The following is a 20,920-nucleotide window of genomic DNA, read 5'->3' as shown; positions in this document are numbered from 1 at the left end:
GTTGGAGAGCAAGTCTCTGTCTATTACAGCCGAACCTCAGCTGATCTGAGCGAGCCAACCTCCAGCTTCCTGGCTCTAGGAGGCCTCTGTCTGTCCTCGGCAGCATATCTCCCCTCCAAGCCTGTTTCAAAACTGGCGGCGTCGGTATCACTCGGTAGCAAAGGCCAGGTGGGTTTGTAGTATCTGGCTTTGGCGTCTGATTACTGAGCTTGCTGGGGCTGGAAGGCAGGAGGTCTGCCTGCCTTTACCCGTTATGTTTCCTGCAGAGCGGCCAGGTCAGAACAGTCAACAGGGGCCATATAAGACATGTTGACTCCGTTTCTCTGTCGTCTGCGGTGGCGGGTGTCTCTTGCACTCACGTGGCTCCTGTTCGGAGCGTACTGTGTACCTTGGGGAACATCCACCTCCAAATCCTGACTCTGGGCCGGGACCACCAGGCAGGAGAATGCTGGCTCTTGGAAAACTCATCCTGGCCCAGTGCCGCTGGGGACAGGAGTTTGGGGCTGGGTAGCTCTAGGTGCAGCATAGATGTGATCAACTCAGCTTCTAGCTCCATCCTTTGCGAGGGTGTCTTGGCTGTTTATCGAGGGAGCTCCCAGGAGAGAAGGCTCCATCATTCCTGTCCTACAGGCCTGGTACTTAACCGTGAATTGCCCTTCAAATTCAGGTTTCAGAGTAACAGCCGTGTTAGTCTGTATTCGCAAAAAGAAAAGGAGGACTTGTGGCACCTTAGAGACTAACCACAAAATATTCCACCCGTTGTCCTTGGACTGGCCGCTACCACCACCAAACTAATACTGGTTACTAGGGAAGAGCTGTTTGGACGCGTCCTTCCCCCCAAAATACTTCCCAAAACCTTGCACCCCACTTCCTGGACAAGGTTTGGTAAAAAGCCTCACCAATTTGCCTAGGTGACTACAGACCCAGACCCTTGGATCTTAAGAACAATGAACAATCCTCCCAACACTTGCACCCCCCCTTTCCTGGGAAATGTTGGATAAAAAGCCTCACCAATTTGCATAGGTGACCACAGACCCAAACCCTTGGATCTGAGAACAATGAAAAAGCATTCAGTTTCTTACAAGAAGACTTTTAATAAAAATAGAAGTAAATAGAAATAAAGAAATCCCCCCTGTAAAATCAGGATGGTAGATATCTTACAGGGTAATTAGATTCAAAAACATAGAGAACCCCTCTAGGCAAAAACCTTAAGTTACAAAAAAGATACACAGACAGAAATAGTTATTCTATTCAGCACAGTTCTTTTCTCAGCCATTTAAAGAAATCATAATCTAACACGTACCTAGCTAGGTTACTTACTAAAAGTTCTAAGACTCCATTCCTGGTCTATCCCCGGCAAAGACAGAATACAGACAGACACACAGACCCTTTGTTTCTCTCCCTCCTCCCAGCTTTTGAAAGTATCTTGTCTCCTCATTGGTCATTTTGGTCAGGTGCCAGCGAGGTTACCTTTAGCTTCTTAACCCTTTACAGGTGAGAGGAGCTTTCCCCTGGCCAGGAAGGATTTCAAAGGGGTTTACCCTTCCTTCCCTTTATATTTATGACACGCCCCCCAAATCTCAGCTAAATTGGTTAGTCTCTAAGGTGCCACAAGTACTCCTTTCCTTCAAATTCACAGTCCTGTTCCTTCTCTCTTCTCCTCCCCCCACCCCACCCATCAGGAAAGCTGAGATGTGTCTCTGCAGCATGGCAAGACGTAGCATTGCAACTAGGAACATGAGGATGCATCCTATTGGATGCGGGGGATCAGAGGGTAAGAACTAACCAGCTTGGCTAAGCAAGGAGCAGTGTGTCCCAGTGAACAGAGCACAAGACTGGAACTTGGGAGATGTGAGTTCTCTTCCTGGTTCTGCCACTGGCCTGCCGGGTGTCCTTGGGCAAGTCATTCCCCTCATCGTGCCTCAGTTTCCCTGTCTATAACATGGGGATAATGATACTGGCCCCAAGTGTTTTGAGATCTGTGGATGAACGGGGCTGTATGTAAGGCTAGGTGGTATTAATACACCCAATCATGTCTCCCTCTGGTGGCCAGCCTTCTGAAAGATAACAGCCTACTGCTGCTGCCTGCTAATGGAGTTACTACTTTAGCGCAAAGGAGTCTGTGCAGGGAGGGTCATCTTCCTTCCTCAGTGCTTAGGGTGGTCCAGGAGTAGGGCACTGGACTGGTAATCAGCAGACTTCGCTCTGCCATCTGGTGTGACCTGGGGCAAGTCATTCACCTCTCAGGACTTGTCTCCTCTTTCCAGGGCAGGGACTGACCGTGTAGCACCTAGCCCAATGGGGGCCCGATCTCAATCTGTAACCGCTAATAGTAAAGGCCTTACCTTAGTGTGTAACCTGGAACTGAATCTTGGCTGGATACCAAGGGCAAGAGAAAAGTGAGATCAATAAGATCCTGGCCTCTTGCTGGAAATAATAGGGTCACTTGGGACACTCCCCAGTCGGATTGGGGAAACCCACAGCAGAGAACATCCTTTAATCTGACCCCCCCCCCCCCATCCCCCTGGTGGGATGGAGGCTAGTTCTCTGTAAGCAGATGTCATGAGTTGGGTGAGGGTTGTGCATTAAGGGGAACTTGCCCTCTTTCGCCACCTATTGACGCCTCTCATGCCGTTCGATGGCTGTTTTTTTCTTAAAGGCAGAGGCTTCTGGAGTCATGTGAATGTGACGGTCTCTAAGTTTCTAACCTTCAGGGCTGTGGGGGAAACCTTCAGAACTTGACGGCAAAGGCTTGGAATCCAGGAATTAAATGGAAAAAGACCCCCAAACTTTAAAAGCAGTCTCAGAAGTTTCATAGGCGCCTGTTGCAAGACTTTTGTACACGCTCTATGGGCTGGTCGTTTTGGGTCAGTAAGAAGACTGATCTTCTAGGGTGTTTCATCTATCGGCGTCTGTCACCTTAGCTCCCAGCTGGGCTGCTCTGTTCTGATACACATGCCAGGCCCCTGTCCTGAGCCAGATTTCCTGATGTGCTTTATGTTGCTCTTGGTTTTGGGCACCGATGCCTGAAAGTGGGGCCACTGGGAAGCCTCTCTCCTCCAACCCAATCTGCTGCCATCTGTCTCTCATCAGATAACGGACGGGGGTGGAAATCTGGGCTGATTTCAGCCATCTGCCGGGATCAGTGCCGCTGTCACGATGGGGGTCTTTCAAGGGGGACACGGCTCTGTCACTCAAGAAGTTAACTCTGCCCGGGCGGGGGTCATTGTTTCCTGGGTGGGGCAGACTTGGCTGGAGTGGGAGTCCCTAGGATAAATAGTTTGCAGCTTAGATCGTAACCCTCCTGGCTGGGGAAAGGCTCAGCGAGAGCCATGGAACCAGGCATCTGGAACGGCTGCAGGTCACATGAGGTCCGCTGCTCGGGAAGGAGGCTCCAATCCCGGAACTGGCTACAGGCCACGTCCTGATCTCTGCTTGCCAGCGTAGATCCGGAGTGACTCCTCTTGCCTGCAATCACGTTTTATGATGGCGTGAATGGGAGCAGAATCTGGCGCATTGTTTGTGCTGCAGCATCCGTTCCAGGCTGCGCTGACCAGGTCTGTCTACACTGCAGTTAAAAACCCATGCTGGCCCCTGCCAGCTGACTTGCGCTCAGGCTAAGGGGCTGTTTAATTGCAATGTAGATGTTTTGGCCTCGGGCCAGAGCGCTGGGACCCTCCCTCCTCTCAGGGTCCTAGAGCCTGGGCTCTAGCCCAAGTCGGCTGGCGTCTAACTGCAGTGTAGATGTACCTTTAGTGGCTTGCATGTTAACTCGAGAGCTTGTCTTTCACCCATAGAAGTTGGTCCAATAAAAGATATGACTGCACCCTGTCTCAGTTGCTGGAGGGCTTATTGGAGGGTTGGGGAGGGCAGTCCTGGCACTCTGACCTCATTCTCCACCCTCCCATGCTAATACAGCTGGGGTCAGGCCCAGAGTTACGTGGAACGCTGGGCTAAACTTCTAGGTCTTGTCTGCAGATCGGGCACCAGTCAGGGAGGCAGGTGGCTTGGGTTCTGTTTCCGACTCTGCTTTCTGTGTGAGCCCTTGAGCTTGTGTCTCTGTCCCTCAGTTTCCCCATCTGTGAAATGGGAGGGAGGGTGATGTGCCACCTTTTGTAAAGTGCTTTGCGGTTATGGGTGGAAGGCACCATAGAAGAGCCATGGGTACAGTAGTGCTGGAAACCCCAGGCGTTAACCAGAACCCTATTGTACTAGATTCTGTGCAAAGTCAACCTTCCTTGAGTATTTTTGCACCCAACAGTTATAAAAGAGCTAGGCGAGGAGCTCCCTGAACCATTTGCATTGTTCCGCCCCCTTCCCCCAATAACTCTTTGATCATTGTGGAAGATCTATAAGTCTGGATGAAAGGGTCTATTTGAAGAATATTTTAAAAGGCTAAACAGGATGACTGATGTTGATCCCAGGGTAAATAATGGAACAGCTGATTTGGGACTCAAGATAATAAAGAATTAAAGGCAGGTAACTAATGCTAATCAACATGAGTTTATGGAAAATAGATCCGTCAGACTAACTGTGATGTGACACTAACTAGGAACAAGGGATGTCGGCCATGCTTACAGGGTGGGGGGACTCGCTCCTGAGAAGCAGTGACTGAAAAAGATCAGGGGGTTATGGTGGATAATCAGCTGATCCTGAGCTACCAGTGTGGCGCTGTAGCCAAAAGGGCTAATGCGATCCTGGGATGTGTAAACGGGAATCTAGAGCAGAGGTTATACATCTGAATTTGGCAGTGGTGCGACCGCTGCTGAAATACTGTGTCCAGTTCTGGTGGCCACAATTCAAGAAGGATGTCAAGATATTGGAAGGAGTCAGAGAAGTCATGAGAAAGATTTAAAGGATTGGCAAATAGGGACTTGGGGAGCTCAATTTACTCAGATTAGCAGAGAGAAGGTTAAGGGGTGACTTGATCTATAAGTACCCACATGGGGAACAGAAACTTGATAACAGAGGACTCCTGAGTCAAGCAGGGGAAGGTCTAACGTGATCCAATGGCTGGAAGTTGAAGCTAGACAAATTCAGGGTAGAAATATGTTGTAAACTTTCATCGATGCGTGTGATTAACTATGGGAACAACTTACCAACAGCTGTGGTGAATTCTCCATCGCTGGCAATTTTTAAATCGAGATTGGATGCTTTTTTTTCCTAAAAGATCTGCTTCAGTTCAAAGAGGAAGGGATCCAGGCAAGTCGTGTGGCCTGTGTTTGTACCAGATCAGACCTGAGGAGGGTGGCCTTAGAACCTGAGCTTTTTGGACTCCTTCACAACCCTGCCTAACACAAGGAAGTTGAATCCTAGCTGCTCTGGCAGCCCCAGCCTGATATATAATCGCTTGTGCTGGTGTGGATGTAGGCTGACCAGATAGAAAGTGTGAAGACTCAGGACAGGGGTTGGGGGGTAGTTGGGGGCTCCTCTGTAAGAAAAAGCCCCGAATATCGGGACTGTCCCTCTAAACTCGGGACATCTGGTCACACTGTATGGATGGGAGCTGGAGCCAAGGCCACAGCCGGTGGGAGCAGAGAGTAGGCACCGTGCTATGCCCAGTACATGGTGTGCTGACTACTGAACCCAGGTGTCAGCTCGGTGCCCCTTGCATGGGGAAGATTTGCTGCCTTAACTAAGGCCCTTTTATGGTGCAGAGGGACGGTCCATTAAGGTCAAGGTAACTGAGAACCAGCGTCCTGTGGCTTTTTATGCCGGTGATACAGAGCTGCCTTCCCCTTCACACTCGGGTGCCTCCGCCCCCAGGCTGATCTAACCTGGCATGTAGCTCTTTGGCATCTAAGTACAATCAACTGCGACGCACGGCAGGAAGGCAGGGGAGCTGGTGAGTCACGCTTGGCGCCAGCTGGGGAAGCCTGTGCGTGGTGCTGAGAGCTTCAGGGCCCTGGTGCCAAGGCCCTAGTCCGATGGCAAACGGGCCAACTCCACTCGAAAGGGCGAGCGTGTCACTGTCACTGGGGAAGGGTTCCTGGCTGATTCCTTAGGGAAGGACAGCCTCCTAGATGGCGGTGTGGGGGTCTGGGACTCCTGGGTTCTGTTCCCAGCTTTGGGAGGGGCAGTGTGCTCTGAGTAGAGCAGTGAAGATGGGGAGTTGATACCTGGATTGTATTCAGAAAGTGGGGAGTGAGATCATGGTGTGTCTGGGAGCCAGGATTCCTGGGTTCTATACCTGGCCCTGGGAGGGGAGTAGAGTCTAGTGGTTAGAGCAGCAGAGGGGCTGGGAGCCAGGACTCCCAGGTTCTGACAATCCTGTGTCAAATGTCTGTTTTAAAATAAATACATAAAATTTGTGCTCGCTACAGGAGAAACTAAGGGTTTGTCTACACTAGCACTTTACAGCCCTGCAACTTTCTTGCTCAGGGGTCTGAGAAAACGCGCCCCCCCCACCCCCCGAGTGCAGCAAGTTTCAGCGCTGTAAAGTGCTAATGTAGACAGTGCCCTGTGCTGGGAGCTACACCCCTCAAGGAGGTGGGTTTTTTGCTCTTTCCCAGCGCTGTGCCCCGACTACACGGTCCAGTGGAGACTAGCCCTAATATAATGGCTTTATCTTGGGTAAATCTTCTACTTCAACTTCCCCTGTAACTCTGGTTGCGAACATGCCCCTCAGTGTTGCTGCACAGCAGTTACCACCAGAGATGGAGCGGGGTCGAATGACTAGTGCAAGGCAGGCTGGGAGTCGGGACTCTTGGGTTCTATTCCTGGCTCTGGGAGGGGCACGAGGGGGGGGGGGAGGAGGGCGTCTGAACTTCGTTCTGTTTCCATCTGTGGGACGGACTTTGGCTTAATGGTTAGAACAGGATCCCAGGTGCCTGGACTCCTGGGTTCTATCCCTAGCTGTGGGGAGGGAGTGGAGTCCAGTGGCTAGAGCATGGGGTGGGGTCTAGTGAAAAGTCAGGACTCCTGGGTTCTATTCCTGTCTCTGCCAGTAACTCACTATTCGATCAGGTGACAGTCCCTTCTGTGCCTGTTTCCCCCCTTCTAAAAACTTTTAAAAATCCCTCCCAGGGATGCTGCTGGACGTTCTGCAAAGCATTTGAGATCCTCAGGTGACAGGCGTGGTGTCCGTTATCTGAATGGCCCCATTCCCTGCCTGCTCTGAGCTATGCGAGGTGAGGCCCCTAAAGCCACACCCTATTCTGTCACAGGCAGTCCTGTCTTCCCCTCTGTGGCTGGCTCGGCTTTTCTTGTCTCATTTGGGGGAGAGGGGGGTTACAGAGGTGATTAGATCAGTGAAGTTTCTTTTTATGGGGGCCTTAAACCCTTCAAGCAATAGGAGTCACTTTCCCCCCGCTCTGAACAGCGCGGTGGCCCATGACCTTGTGGGTTCCCCAGGCAGTGTTAGACTGTAACCTCGAAGAGTCATGTTAACTAGCAGGACATTAAAACGCTCCTGTGTGGACGGGCGCAAGCTGGGTTTAACATTGCGTCAGCTGGCTGGGGTGAGCTCTCTTAGTCCATCCTGACTAGCTGACTGGATGTTAAACCCGGCTCGCTCCCCCATCTACACGATCTGCAAAGTATTAGTTTGACATTGTGCTCATTAAGGAGACTCCGAGGTCGTGTTCTGAGGCCGCCTTGTTGTCTAGTGAAGACGTGCCCTGACTCTGGGAATTGACTGTTCTAGTCACATCCTGTCAGGACTCCGCAAACGGAACCATTTATTGCACGTCTCTGGCCCACGTCGTCACTAGTAGCTGAGCACTTCACAATGTCTGTTTATCCTCTCATTAGTGATGTGCTACCTCACGAGGCTATCTCCTTTTTAGGGACCTGAGGAACAGAGAAGTTAAGTGACTCTCCCGAGGTCTCTGTGGAAGAGCAGGGCCTTACACCTGGATCTCCCAAGATCTAGACTAGTACCCTAACCACGGTGCCAGCCTTCCTCTCTGACAACTCCGCTAGGGAGAATGGTCCATTACTTAAGCTTCAAAGAGTGCAGGCCTGAAATCTCAGCCTGTCTCGTTAATCCTCATTTGCTTGGGGACGGGGAGAAGGATGATTTTGGGGTGGAAGTGCAGGACTCCTGGGTTCTTTCCACCTCCCACCTCCCACCTCCCAGCTCCGCCACTTCTGCCCTGTGGGCCCTCACTAACTGTAGATTCAGAAAAAAGAAAAGGAGTACTTGTGGCACCTTAGAGACTAACCAATTTATTTGAGCATGAGCTTTCGTGAGCTACAGCTCACTTCATCACTTCCGATGAAGTGAGCTGTAGCTCACGAAAGCTTATGCTCAAATAAATTGGTTAGTCTCTAAGGTGCCACAAGTCCTCCTTTTCTTTTTGCGAATACAGACTAACACGGCTGTTACTCTGAAACCTGTAAATTCAGAGACTCCAACATTCCCTTGTGATCATCTAGTCTGACCTCTTGTATAACAGGCAACAGAACTTCCCCTAAGGCAAGTTCACTTCCTCCTTGTGGGTCATTCGCTCCCACCCCGCCCCCCATCTTACACATGGATAGCTCCCTACTTAACAAATTGCTGGGAGGGTTACTGCAAAGTTTCCAAGGGGCTTAGAGAGCCTTTGATGGAAGGAGCTCGTTAGGTGCCTTGCAAAGTATTTCAAATATCCCTCAGTACTGATCTTTCTCCTTCATGCAAGGTGGATTGGATTTAGTCTGCCAGAGACGGCAGCCAAACATAGGATGTGGGTTTAAAAAGTGGCGTAGTTCTTTCTCTAAATACCCTCTTGCTTTGCACTCCTGTAGCCCCTATCGATCTAGTTGCAGCAGAGCAAATCTTCTTGAGAGAGATCCGGGCCTAAAATGGGTCCGTTTCACTTTATTTCTAGTCCAAGTCATGACTTTTCCTTTCTCCCTGCTCCTACCTGTTTGCTGAGCTCTCCTCACTAACGAGCCGTGTTTTAAACCTCTCCCCTCCACCTTTATTTTTGCTTGGAATCTCGCATCTAATATTTTGAACAAAATCTTTCCATGTTGTTTGAGTTGCACCAAGACAGCTGGGCACTGCACAGACTGCAGAGAGAGGGAGACAGGCTGACCAATATAGTCTGTTTCCTTGTGCTATGGAGGGCTAAGTATGTCTGTCCATATCCAGCTGCCATCTTTTTCTTTTCTCTTTGGATTGTAAGATCCTTGGGGCAGGGGCCATCTTTTTTATTCTGTTTGTGCAGCGCCTGGTGCAGTGGGGTCCTGGTTCATGACTGGAGCTTTGAGACACTATGGTAATAACGAAATAGACAGAGAGGTTCTTGATGTCACGTGGAGTGTGACACAGACCTGGGAAGTGAACTAAGATCTCCTGAGTCCCAGTCTGGTCTCTTTATTTGTATAAGGACGGGAGCAGGGGAGAGATGCCCTGCTGAGTGCTGGGACAGCAGGGAAAGTGTGCTCTTCCCCATGGGCGAGGGGAGGGGGGCTGACGGTAACTTGCTGGGGTCCCAGTGCTGGCTCCTGGGGGGGAGCAAGGCCCCCAGCCTTGTGGGGTGGCTTTGGCAGCCCAAAAGCAGTGTGTTGTGAGCTGCGTCTCCAAGGCTGGCTTTATGCCCAGGACCCAGCAGGGACATTTGCCGTGAATGTTTGATGTTGAATAAGGAGCTGCCAAGCTGAAAGGGCTGAGAAACGCTGGATGAACCTGACCTGTTTTATAACCCAGAGAATCCTGCCTCCAGCCCACATCTGGTGGTTGAGCTAGAGAGTATACCTTTAGATCAAGCCCGGGTTTCTCTTTCTAAACGGCTTCAAGTGTTTGGAGAAGCCACCAAGTGCATGATCTGAGGCTCCTTAAAGAGACGTGGGTCACAATTCCGAGCACCTGCCCTCTGAGGATCAGGGTCCCGAGAACTGAGCCAACACAGCGTTAAGGTGGGCCCTAGCTGGGACCCAAACCACTAATGGTTTCTGAAAATCGTGCCCCAGATGCTGTGTTCCTCTTCCACCCTTTCTGGGTCTATTTCGTCCTGGTCTGTGTTATGCAGAAGGTTAGGCTCAGTAGATCATGGTGGTTCCTTCTGGCCTTTCAGTGTGTGAATCTAGATAGTGTGTCTAATGTTAGCTGACACCCATAGGTCTCCTAATTCAGGCTCCTGTGAAGTCTTGTGCCAATTACTAACAGAGATTGCTTTAAGCCTGAGGTTTTATATCCCTTTTTTTATAATAGTTAATGCACACGCCCGGCAGTTCTTGTTCTGCCTGTGTCTTCAGGGCAGGGACTGTGTCTCTGCAGCACCTAGTGCAATGGGGCCTGGTTTGAGCCTCGAGGCACTGCCATCATACACAGAGCACTGGAGAGAGAAATGAAGGGGCGTAGGTCAGGGAATGTGTCTTCATATGAATTTGCCACACCAGATCAGAACAGGGAGCCCGTCTAGTCCGGCATCCCATCTCTGACGGGGGCCAGCATCCAGTGCTTCAGAGGATGGTGCAAGAAACTCTGTGGGTGGCCGTTAGAGGCACGTTTTCCCCCATGGGGATGTTTTCCACCTGACATCTGGCTCTGGAGCATGAGGGTTTTATCCTTTTCATACTACTGAGTGTCTGGGTTGAGTTGACTTTAATGCCTTACGACTAATATAACTCTGAGGCCGAAAACCCTGTTAGCGACAGTGCAGTTTTTGCCCCAGGTTGGGGTGGGCGGGGAGGGGGTGTACCCGTTTGCACAGAGGCACCAGTGGCTAAAATCCCATTGCAGACCATGCCTGAGAGGCGCTGCCCACCTGCAGCGGGGGAGGGTTGCACCCATGGTGCCAAGGTGGCATGGAGAAGGGACAGAGGGGGCTGGGGGTGGACGACTGGCACTGTGACAGGGGCTGGAGGCCAGGCGGGGGTAAGGATGCATTTTGACTGGGCTGCAGCTGGGTTGGTGGGTGGCTCTGGCATCGGGGTGGGAAGGGCACGGGTCCGGTGCCAGGGATTTCTCCCTTGCCCAGAAGAGCCGTTGGGTAGGGGAATCTGGTCTCCATGTGAAACCTGCCTGAGCCCTGGCAAAAGCTGCTCTTGTAAACAAGGCCGCATTGTGTGGCTGGGTTTATAAACACCCCCCCCCCCGCCCTGGCGTCGTTCTCCTCCAAGCTCTGAATGGGCCTGGCTGCCGGCCAGCGAGGCGAGCCCGTGGGGGGGCCCACGGGAACGCAGGCCTTTCCTCCACTGCCTGCAGAAGGCGAGCTGCTGCACTTGGGCTCCTTTCCCAGCCTCTGGGAGGGCAGGAATTGGGACTGAGGATCTTAGGGGAGGCCTTGGGGATTAGGGAGGATGAGGGCCTGAAGGGGAAGGTGTGGGGATGCAGGGGAGCTGGGATCAGTGGGGAGGAGGGGAGGTTGGGGGTCAGGGCTGGTGATCTGGGGGAGGTGGTGTGGGGACAGGGATGTGGAGAGGGGTGGGAGTGGGGGGGGTGTATGGGGGGAGCACTAGGGACTCCTACCATTGTGTTTTCCTGGGGCCCAAGTCTGGGGCCCAGTCTGTAGGATCAAGAGAGGCCACAAGGGGTGAGGAACGGTACTGAGGAGGTGGGGGGTGGTCTGAGATTAGTGGGCATGGGCTGGGGGGGTGTTTGTGTGACCACAGGAGATTGAGCCCTGTGTTTGGGGTGGAAGAGGGGTGGGTTGCCACGGGTGCGAGCTGGCACAGCTGGGAATTGAACCCGGGGTTCTGCGAGGGGTGGGGTGGGGAACGCTGCGGTTTGAGCCCAGCGTTCGGGGTGGGGGCATCAGAGTGGGCGGTTGGGCATAGGAAGGACGCTGTATTGTTTCCAGCTGTGCGGTGACACCTCCCACCTCTCTTCCCCCTCAGGACCAGTTTGACGACATAGAGCGTCACACCCAGTGGGGGCTGGATCTGATGGAGAAGTACGTGAAGTTCGTGAAGGAGCGGACGGAGATCGAGCAGGCCTACGCCAAGCAGCTCAGGTAGGAGGGCAGGGGACAAAGGCCAGAACTGCTGCTTAAGGCACAAGGGCCTAGTGGTCAGGGCACCTGGATTTTAGTCACAGTCCCTTCCAGAACTAGGGCCGGGCAGGATTCCTGGGTCGCATTCCCTGCATTTGGAGGGGAATGGGGTCTAGTGGTTAGAGGATGGAGCCAGGTTCCAGGACTCCTGGGTTCTTTCTCTTCAGCTCCTCCTTTGGTACCTTTGGAGCAAACAGTCTCCTCTCTCTGGATATGTTTACAATGCAGTAAAACGCCCACGGGGTTGGCCCGTGTCAGCTGACTTGAGATGCGGGGCTAAACATTTTCAGTGTTGATGCTCGGGCTGGAGCCTGAGCTGTGTAACGTGGGTCCCAGAGCCTGAGCCCAAACGTCTGTACTGCGATCTTATAGTCCCACGGCTGGGGCTCGTTGCAGTGTAGATAGACCCTCTGTGCCTCCATTTCCCCATCTGTGAAATGGAAATTGAGGCAAAGGCAGTAGAAGGGATTTGCCCAAAGTCGTGCAGGGAACTGGCTGGCAGGATGGCCGGATCCCAGGCCCCACTCACAGCTCTGTCCTTCCCTTGTCTCTCCCCCATCCCTGACCTGTCCATGCCTTGTGGCAGAGACCACTCATACCTGCCGATAGTCGGTGGGGGCGAGGGGGGCGGTGGCAGAGTGAGGGCTCCTGGCTTCAGTAGTGTTACTGAGCATGCTCAGTACAAGCCAAAGAGCAAATGGGGGGAGGAGGCACATGACCCTGCATGCCCCCCCACCACTCCCATGCGTCATGTCTGCCATATTATCTGCATTGTGCTCCAAGATCCCTGCTTGGCCTGGCCTAGCAGGGAGCAAAGGGTTAACTAGGTGCAACTCAATGTTTCCTAGTTAATTTTCCACCTCTTCCCCTCCCAAAAGCTGCTGCTCTGCCAGCAGGGCAGCCAGCCCCTTGGCGCTTCCAGCCTGGAATACAGACGAATTGGGGGGGAGATTTGGGACCTGCTGTCCAAGTTTGTTTGACTCCTTCCCGGGTTGCTGGCTGGATTTTACCAGTGACTCCTTGCTTTATGCTCTGGCCCTTGGTTCGGGGGGAGTTGTTGGTGAATCTGCTGTGGACTGCCCCGGAGACCGTCTTCTGCCTAGCTCCAAAGCAGATATGCTCGCTGCCTCCCAGATACCCTGGTGATGGGCATCAGGAGAAACTGGCGCATGGCATGGGGCAGTGGCAGGGTAGGCTGCCCTCCGCCTCCTGCCCACATTTACAGATTCCCAGGCCAGACGGGACCACTGTGATCATCTGGTCTGACCTCCTGGATAACTGCCCCCAAATAATTCCTAGAGCAGAGCTTTTAGAAAAAGATCCAACCTAAATTTAAAACCTCAGTGATGGAGGATCCACCATGGCCATTGGCAGGTTGTTCCAGTGTTCAGTGACTCTCCCTGTTAAAAAATGTATGCCTTATTTCCAGTCAGAATTGGTCTAGCTTCAGCTCCCAGTCATTGGACCGTGTTAGACCTTTTGCTGCTAGATTGAAGAGCCCCTTATAAAAGATTTGTCCCCCAGGTAGGTACGTATAGACAGTGATCAAGTCACCGCTTAACCGTCTTTGTTACGCAAAGAAATTGGCGTTCCTGGAGTCTCTCGCTATCAGGCAGGTTTTCTAACCCTTTCCTCATTCTCGTGGCTCTTCTTTGACCTCTCCCCATCCTCCTTGAATTATGGGCACCAGAACTGGATGCAGGATTCCAGCAGTGGTCGCACTAGTGCCAGATAGAGGGACAATAACCTCTCTGCCCCTGCTTGAGATTCCTCTGTTTACACATCCCACTGCTGCAGAGGCCACACAGCACGGGGAGGAGGTGAGCAGCCCTCAGTGGTGAAAACAGCTTAAGGACTGTTTAGAAAAGCTGGACATACACAAGTCCCTGGGTCCAGATCTAATGCATCCAAGGGTTCTGAGGGAATTGGCTGATGTGATTGCAGAGCCATTGGCCATTATCTTTGAAAACGTGTGGTGATCGGGGGAGGTCCCGGACGATTGGAAAAAGGCAAATATAGTGCCCATTTTTAAAAAAGGGAAGAAGGAGAACCCAGGGATCTACAGACCGGTCAGCCCCACCTCGGTCTCTTGGAAAAATCATGGAGCAGGTCCTCAAGGAATCCATTTTGAAGCACTTGGAGGAGAGGAAGGTGATCAGGAACCGTCAACATGGATTCACCAAGGGCAAGTCATGCCTGACCAAGATGATTGCCTTCTATGATGAGATAACTGGCTGTGTGGATATGGGGAAAGTGGTGGACGTGATATATCTTGACTTTAGCAAAGCTTTTGATACGGTCTCCCACAGTATTCTTGCCAGTATCCAATCCATAAAAATGTATGGATTGGATGAATGAACTATAAGGTGGATAGAAAGGTGGCTAGGTTGTTGGGCTCAACAGATGGTGATCAACGACTCGATGTCTAGTTGACAGCCGGTATCAAGTGGAGTACCCCAGGGGTCGGTCCTGAGGCCGGTTTTGTTCAACATCGTTACTAATGATCTGGATGATGGGATGGATTGCACCCTCAGCAAGTTCGCAGAGGACACTAAGCTGGCAGGAGAGGTAGATACGCTGGAGGGTAGGGATAGGGTCCAGAGGGTCCTAGACAAATTGAAGGATTGGGCCAAAAGAAATCTGATGAAGTTCAACAAGGGCAAGTGCAGGGTCCTGCACTTAGGATGGAAGAATCCCATGCACCGCTGCAGGCTGGGGACCGACTAGTTAAGCAGCAGTTCTGCAGAAAAGGACCTGGGGAGTACAGTGGATGAGAAGCTGGATATGAGTCAGCAGTGTGCCCTTGTTGCCAAGAAGGCCAATGGCATATTGGGCTGCATTAGTCGGAGCATTGCCAGCAGATCGATGGAAGCGATTGTTCCCCTCTATTCGGCATTGGTGATGCCACACCTGGAGTACTGCGTCCAGTTTTAGTCCCCCCCACTACAGAAAGGATGTGGACAAATTGGAGAAAGTCCAGCGGAGGGCAACGAAAATGATCAGGGGGCTGGGGCACATGACTTATGAGGAGAGGCTGAGGTAACGGGGGTTATTTAGTCTGCAGAAGAGAAGAGTGAGGGGGGATTTGATAGCAGCCTTCAACTACCTGAAAGGGGGTTCCAAAGAGGATGGAGCTTGACTGTTCTCAGTGGTCCCAGATGACAGAACAAGAAGCAATGGTCTCAAGTTGCAGTGGGGGAAGTCTAGGCTGGATATTAGAAAACACTATTTCACTAGGAGGGTAGTGAAGCACTGGACTGGGTTACCTAGGGAGGTGGTGGAGTCTCCATCCTTAGAGGTTTTTAATGCCCAGCTTGACAGCGCCGTGGCTGGGATGATTTAGTTGGTGTTGGCCCTGCCTTGAGCAGGGGGTTGGACTAGATGACCTCCTGAGGTCTCTTCCAACCCTAATCTTCTATGATCGCATTAGCCCTTTTGGCCACAGTTTCACAATGGGAGCTTGTGTTCAGCTGATTATCCACCATGACCTCCAGATCCTTTCCAAAGTCACCGCTTCCAAGGCTAGAGGCCCCCATCCTGTAAGCATGGCGTGCGTTCTGGGTGTCCCAGATGTACACATTTACATTTAGCTGTATTAAAACACACGTGGTTTGCTTCCACCGATTTTACCAAGCCACCCAGATCACTCTGTGTGAGGGACCTGACCCCTTCAGTATTCATCACTACCCCAGTTTTTGTGCTTGCTGGGGCTTCTGGGGGCGTGTCCCATGATTCTTAGCACTGCACTAAGTTGAGCCCCTCTGTGACTTCCTTCCCAGTGCATCCTGGGAGAACTTGGCTATCCTTTTGTGTGGGGGATGGTGGGAAGGCTAGCAGCATCCAAGGGGCACGAGCCTGCGGCCAAGTCTACACTCCAAGGTGGCTGTGTTAGCAGCTGATGAGATGTGCTCGCTCCGGCTTTAGCCTATGCTCCATCTTGGGCCAACTGGCTCGAGTTAGCAGCCCCGCAGCACAGGAGGGAGGGGTTTGTGCACCGACAGGACCCGTGTTCGGGACAACACTTCAGTTAACTCTGCAGAGAAGACCGAGCCCAGGGAGAAGCGGCCAAGCCAGGCCCACCCAGGCAAGGGGGACTAGACGGCTCAGAGGATGGCAGGGGAATGCTCCCAAGCAGGCGAAGGGGTGTAGACACTCCCTTCCTGTTAGAATTTAAAAGGAATCGGGTGTTCAGATCCCGGGGCAAGGGGGCTGGCGATATCAGTCAGGGATCCTAGCAACCTCCAAGGGAGGGAACCAAAAACTGCGTGAGAAAGTGGAGGGAGCCTAGCTGGAAAGCACCTAACGCTCCTCTGCAGTGCCGGCGGCGGTGACTTACCCAGCAGATGAGTGGCAGAACCCGAACAGAATCCAGGTCACCTGGGTCCCAGCCTTTTCCTCTAACCTCTGTCTGCCGAGTCCCTCTGCCCTGCTCGGGGCTTCCTCCCCACCCCATTGAGCTGACCCAGCGTGGAAACGCAAGGTGCTTTCTTGACCTGGCTGCCGGGTAACATGTTTCTCTCGAGCATCTGGGGAGGGTTGGATGCTGGCTGAATGCGGCTGCTTCTGGGGTGGAAGAGAGCAACTTGCTGCTCCCCCTTGCACACTGTGCTGTTCAGGGGGGACTCTGAGGATGCAGGGGTGAGCCTTTCTGAGTTAGGGGCTCTGTGATTCCCACGTATGCTACACGACTGCCCCTATGTGGCACAGCACGGCTGCTGGGCATTTTATCCCGAGGAAGCCTGGACAGTGCGGTGGCTAGGGCTCTAGCATGGGCCTTGGGTGGCCGTATGGTTCAGTGGACGGGGGACTGGCTGTTCAGATGTAAGAGATCTGGGTTCTAAACCCAGCTCTGCCCAAACCCCTGGGAGATGTGGGCAAGTCACTTAGGGTCAGATTTTTCAAGGTATTTAGGATGCCTAATTTCTATTGAAATCAACAGGAATTGGGTACTTAAATACCTTGTAAAACCTGGCCCTTATCTTCTCCCGGCCTCCATTCCCCACCTGTAAAGTGTTCCTGCCCTGAAGGGTATCACTGTGTGTGTGTGTGTGTGTGTGTGGGGCAGGGGTGTTAGATAAATTCCTTAGCTAGACAGATAAGAGCAGCTGGGATCGACCCCAAATATCCCCCCACATCCCACTCCTTTGTCCTCCCCAGAAGAATCTCTGTTAGCAGTACAGGGCCTATGACACAGAATCAAGTCATTCTGATTCCACCTAGCAGAGAGCAGTGAGTGGTACACGGACACACTCTCTCCCCCCTGCTCAGCCCAACCCCACATCCCCTCCTATTATTGCAGGGATGCTGGCCAGACAATAAATTCAAATAGTGTTAAAAATAAAACAAACTCTCCTCTTCTCTCCCTCCCCCACGGTTGTGGTGCACTGGGATGACTAATTATACAAACCTCAAGGCCTGCTCTCTGGCCGGTTCCCTATTTACATGCTTTCTTCACCAGGGAGCCTTAAGTCACTTTCCCTCTGATGTGTCACTTTCATACTTGGGTCCTCCTATGCTAGCTCTTAGTGGCTGTTTGGGGGTCTCTACCCGGCCTAGGGAACAGTGCTTTGAAGTGGTCACTGGCCCTTTAAAGGTTTCATTGCCCCACTGGCTTTCAGAAAAGCTCCTCTGGAAGATACTAGGAGTCGTGGTGATACAGTAACTCCTCACTTAACAGTGTAGTTCTGTTCCTGAAAAATGCAACTTTAAGTGAAACTGTGTTAAATGAATCCAGTTTTCCCATAAGATTTAATGCAAATGTGGGGGGTTAGGTTCCAAGGAAGCTGTTTTGGCATTCTATACTGCACAGTACTGTACTGTGGTGGGGATGCGCCCCTGGCTTATCCCACACAGGCACAGCCCGCTGCAGACAATGAGGCAGGCAAGGACGCTGGGAAGTACCTTGTGCAGCAGCAGCTTCCCCCGAGAAGAACAAGCCCTAACTTTGCTGTGGGATGCTCCAGGCCTGCCTCTTCCCGTCCCTGCTCTGCTCCAGGCCTGCCTCTTCCCACCCCCACTCCACCTCCTCCCCGGAGCACGCCGCATCCTTGTTCCTCCCACTTCCTCCCAGCGCTTCCCTGCCGCCAAACAGCTGTTTGGAGGCACTTAGGACTTTCTGGGAGAGAGGGGGGGAGGAGCAGGGACGCGGCACTTCCCCGTTCCTCCCCTTCCCTCCAGTGGCAGATTTAGAGTTAGTGGGGCCCTGTGCTCAGCTTCATTCCACCCCCCCCACCCCGCAGGGGGAGCATCCCCTCATCTCCCCCCCCCCCCCGTTTTTCATTTTTTCTCTCCATTTTCCTCCTGGGGCTGGGGATGCAGGGTCGGGGAGGGAGTTAGGGTGTGGGAGGGGGCTCAAGGTGGGGGTGCAGGGTCTGGGAGGGAGTTAGGGTGTGGGAGGGGGCTCAAGGTGGGGGTGCAGGGTCGGGGAGGGAGTTAGGGTGTGGGAGGGGGCTCAAGGTGGGGGTGCAGGGTCGGGGAGGGAGTTAGGGTGTGGGAGGGGGCTCAAGGTGGGGGTGCAGGGTCGGGGAGGGAGTTAGGGTGTGGGAGGGGGCTCAGGGCTGGGGCAGGCAGGAGGTGCAGAGCACTTACCTGGGGCAGCTCCTGTTTGGTGCAGGTGGCTCTGCGCAGTGAAGCACCGCCCCCATGGCCACGATTCTGGGAGCTGCCCCCCCTGGCCAGGCAGGGCCACCTGGAACGCGGGGGCTGCAGAGCCCTGGCCTGCAGCTCTAAAGCCCCTTTTGGAATGCGGCCCTGCAAGCACGGGCTGGAGGACTCGGGAGCAGCAAGGGCAGCCACGCAGCCAGCCGGCCGGAGAGAAGCGGTGCTTTGAAGGGGAAAGTACAGCTTCTCTCCGGCCACTGGCTGCGCGGCTGCCCCTTCTCCTCCGGCCCGCCACATTCCGAAAGCGGCTTTAGAGCTTCAGGCAGGGCCCCGGGACCCCTCAGCCCAGGGTCCTGCAGCCCCTAATGCCCCTGCCTCGCCAGGGGAGGGCAGCTTCCCTGCTCCCTCCCTCCCCAGAAAGTCCTAAGCACTGCCAAACAGCTGTTTGGCGGCGGGGGAAGCGCTGGGAGGGAGAGGAAGGAGGCGGTGAAGAGGAACTTGGGCAATGCTCCCTTGTAAAGTCGCTGCTCTTTCACAGAATCATACAAGCAGTGGACAGACCAGGCAGCCAAACCACGTTATAAGGGACCATTGCACAACTTTAAAGGAGCACGTTCCCTAATGGAGTAGCAGCGTAACTTGGAAACAACGTTAAGCGGGAGGGCGTTAAGTGAGTTAAGTGTCTTGCTGCCCCTTCCTCTGCTGGTGCACCTCCACTCCCTGCCCTAGAGCGATCTGTCTCGGCGTCTTTCTCCAGCCTGGCCCAGTCCTTGGTCTCTTACCAACAAACTTTCGCAGGCCAGACCCATCCAGCCACAGAACCGATCTAGTCGTGTTACGCCTTCGGCGGCCCGTGGTTAGTGGCCACTTCAGATCCCAGTCGCTGTGGGTGAGTGAGTTGGGACGCCGATCGGTCAATAATACCGCGTACAATGCAGCAGAGGAGCGACTGTCCATATCCGCTGCTCCCCTGTCTAAATGGGGCCAAGCGGCAATGATGATTGCTGGCCTTGGCGCAAAAGCGCCATGGCGGATGAGGTGGGGGGAGGGGATGTGGTCGGTCAGTGGGCTGTAAATACACACTTGCAGAGCTGTGATCCACCCCGCCAGCTGGGGGCAGCGTTCTGCCTGGGCGGACACGCACGCAAGGCGTAATTCAAGTAGGGGGCAGCCAACTCTTGTCACTGTATTGCGAGTCTCGCGACTTACAGCATGTCTCCGAACGCTTCGGCTCCTGGCCGCAGCTGTCTGCGCAAGCATCTCTGCTGACAAGATGGTTTAAAATGTAAATTTCTAGCCCTTGTGGCTGCTGGGAAAAGCTTGAAACTGACTTGAAGTAAAAAACAAACAAACAAACCAAAAAGCACCCCCCCCCGGGCCCCCACCAGTAGGTGAATTAAAAAAAAAAAAAAAGACCCAACGTGAAACTCAGGGCGAGGGGACAAGATTTTGCTATGCAACAGCCCTGCCTCCAGATCATGACTAAAGAGTGGCAGACAAAGCCGGGAGAGGCAGCGTCTGGCAGTATCGTGGGCTCATGGCCAGCTCTGCCGTGCTTCGTCTGTTGGTGAATTGAGCGAGCTAGATCTTGCCAACTCAGCAGTGTGGTGTGGATTTGTTTGCAAGGTGCTTCTTGGATGTCCAGTGTTTTTTTTTTTTTTTTCCCTCTTTCTCATCTAATAGGCTCCATCTCCTTTCTAACCAGGAAAGAAACTCCCAGCTCTTGGGAGGGGCTGTGCCCAAACTTGCAGGTGATACCATGGGCTGCCTGGCTCTCTCCGTGGCTCTGGTTTCTAGGAAGGCTGCATCATGTAAGAGAGGCGGGGAGTTTCCTGCCAGGGCTAGGAAATTCTCTGTTTGAGGCAGAGGGGGTCGTGCCATTTAAGTCTGTCCTGAACCAACCAGCCAGCATAGGCAGCGTTGCCTAGTGGGCTGGGAGACTTGGGTTCTGTTCTGAGCTCTGCCCCTCCCCTGTTCTGTGTCCCCACTCCCTGCCTCACTTTCCCTAGGACACACTCTTCTCTAGCCCCTTTAGGGCAGGGCCTTTGTCTGGGCAGCACCCAGCACATGGCGGACCCCGGTCTCCGCTGGGGCCCTGTAGCTGTGACTGTAATAAACAATGGTTGGTTCCGTGCTAGCAGGGTGGGCTGTGTGTATCTGGGAATGGATGTGCTGGGGCTTGGGCCTCTGTTTCTGCCGGCAGCCAGAGCTGGGTGTCCTGGGTCAAGTTGCTGCTGCCTCTTGTGCCTCAGTTTCCCCATCTCTAAAACGAGGGTTGTGATGCTTTTGTGAAGTGCTTGAAGGCTTGTGGGTGAAATGTGCTTTATTATTGATCAAGAGGCTTGGGCCCAATGGGTGGGTGGGAAGGGGGTGGCCTGTTCCTTTAAAACCTCATC

The 20,920-nt window shown here is 53.2% G+C and overlaps 1 protein-coding gene across 2 annotated transcripts in view; it reads left to right on the top strand.

Annotated features, from left to right (window-relative positions):
• Window positions 1-20,920, top strand: part of TRIP10 (thyroid hormone receptor interactor 10) — a 74,551-nt gene that overhangs the window by 27,373 nt on the left and 26,258 nt on the right. For both annotated transcript variants that reach the window (XM_084610291.1, XM_084610290.1), the window contains exon 2: window positions 11,770-11,885. In XM_084610291.1, the coding sequence (XP_084466417.1) occupies window positions 11,770-11,885 (116 nt within the window). The remainder of the gene's footprint in view (window positions 1-11,769; window positions 11,886-20,920) is intronic.

Source organism: Lepidochelys olivacea (genome assembly GCF_965140295.1).
Source record: "Lepidochelys olivacea isolate rLepOli2 genome assembly, chromosome: 20".
NCBI lineage: Eukaryota > Metazoa > Chordata > Testudines > Cheloniidae > Lepidochelys > Lepidochelys olivacea.
The sequence above is the reverse complement of the archived record's forward strand: the minus strand, read 5'-3'. Positions and strand labels throughout refer to the sequence as shown.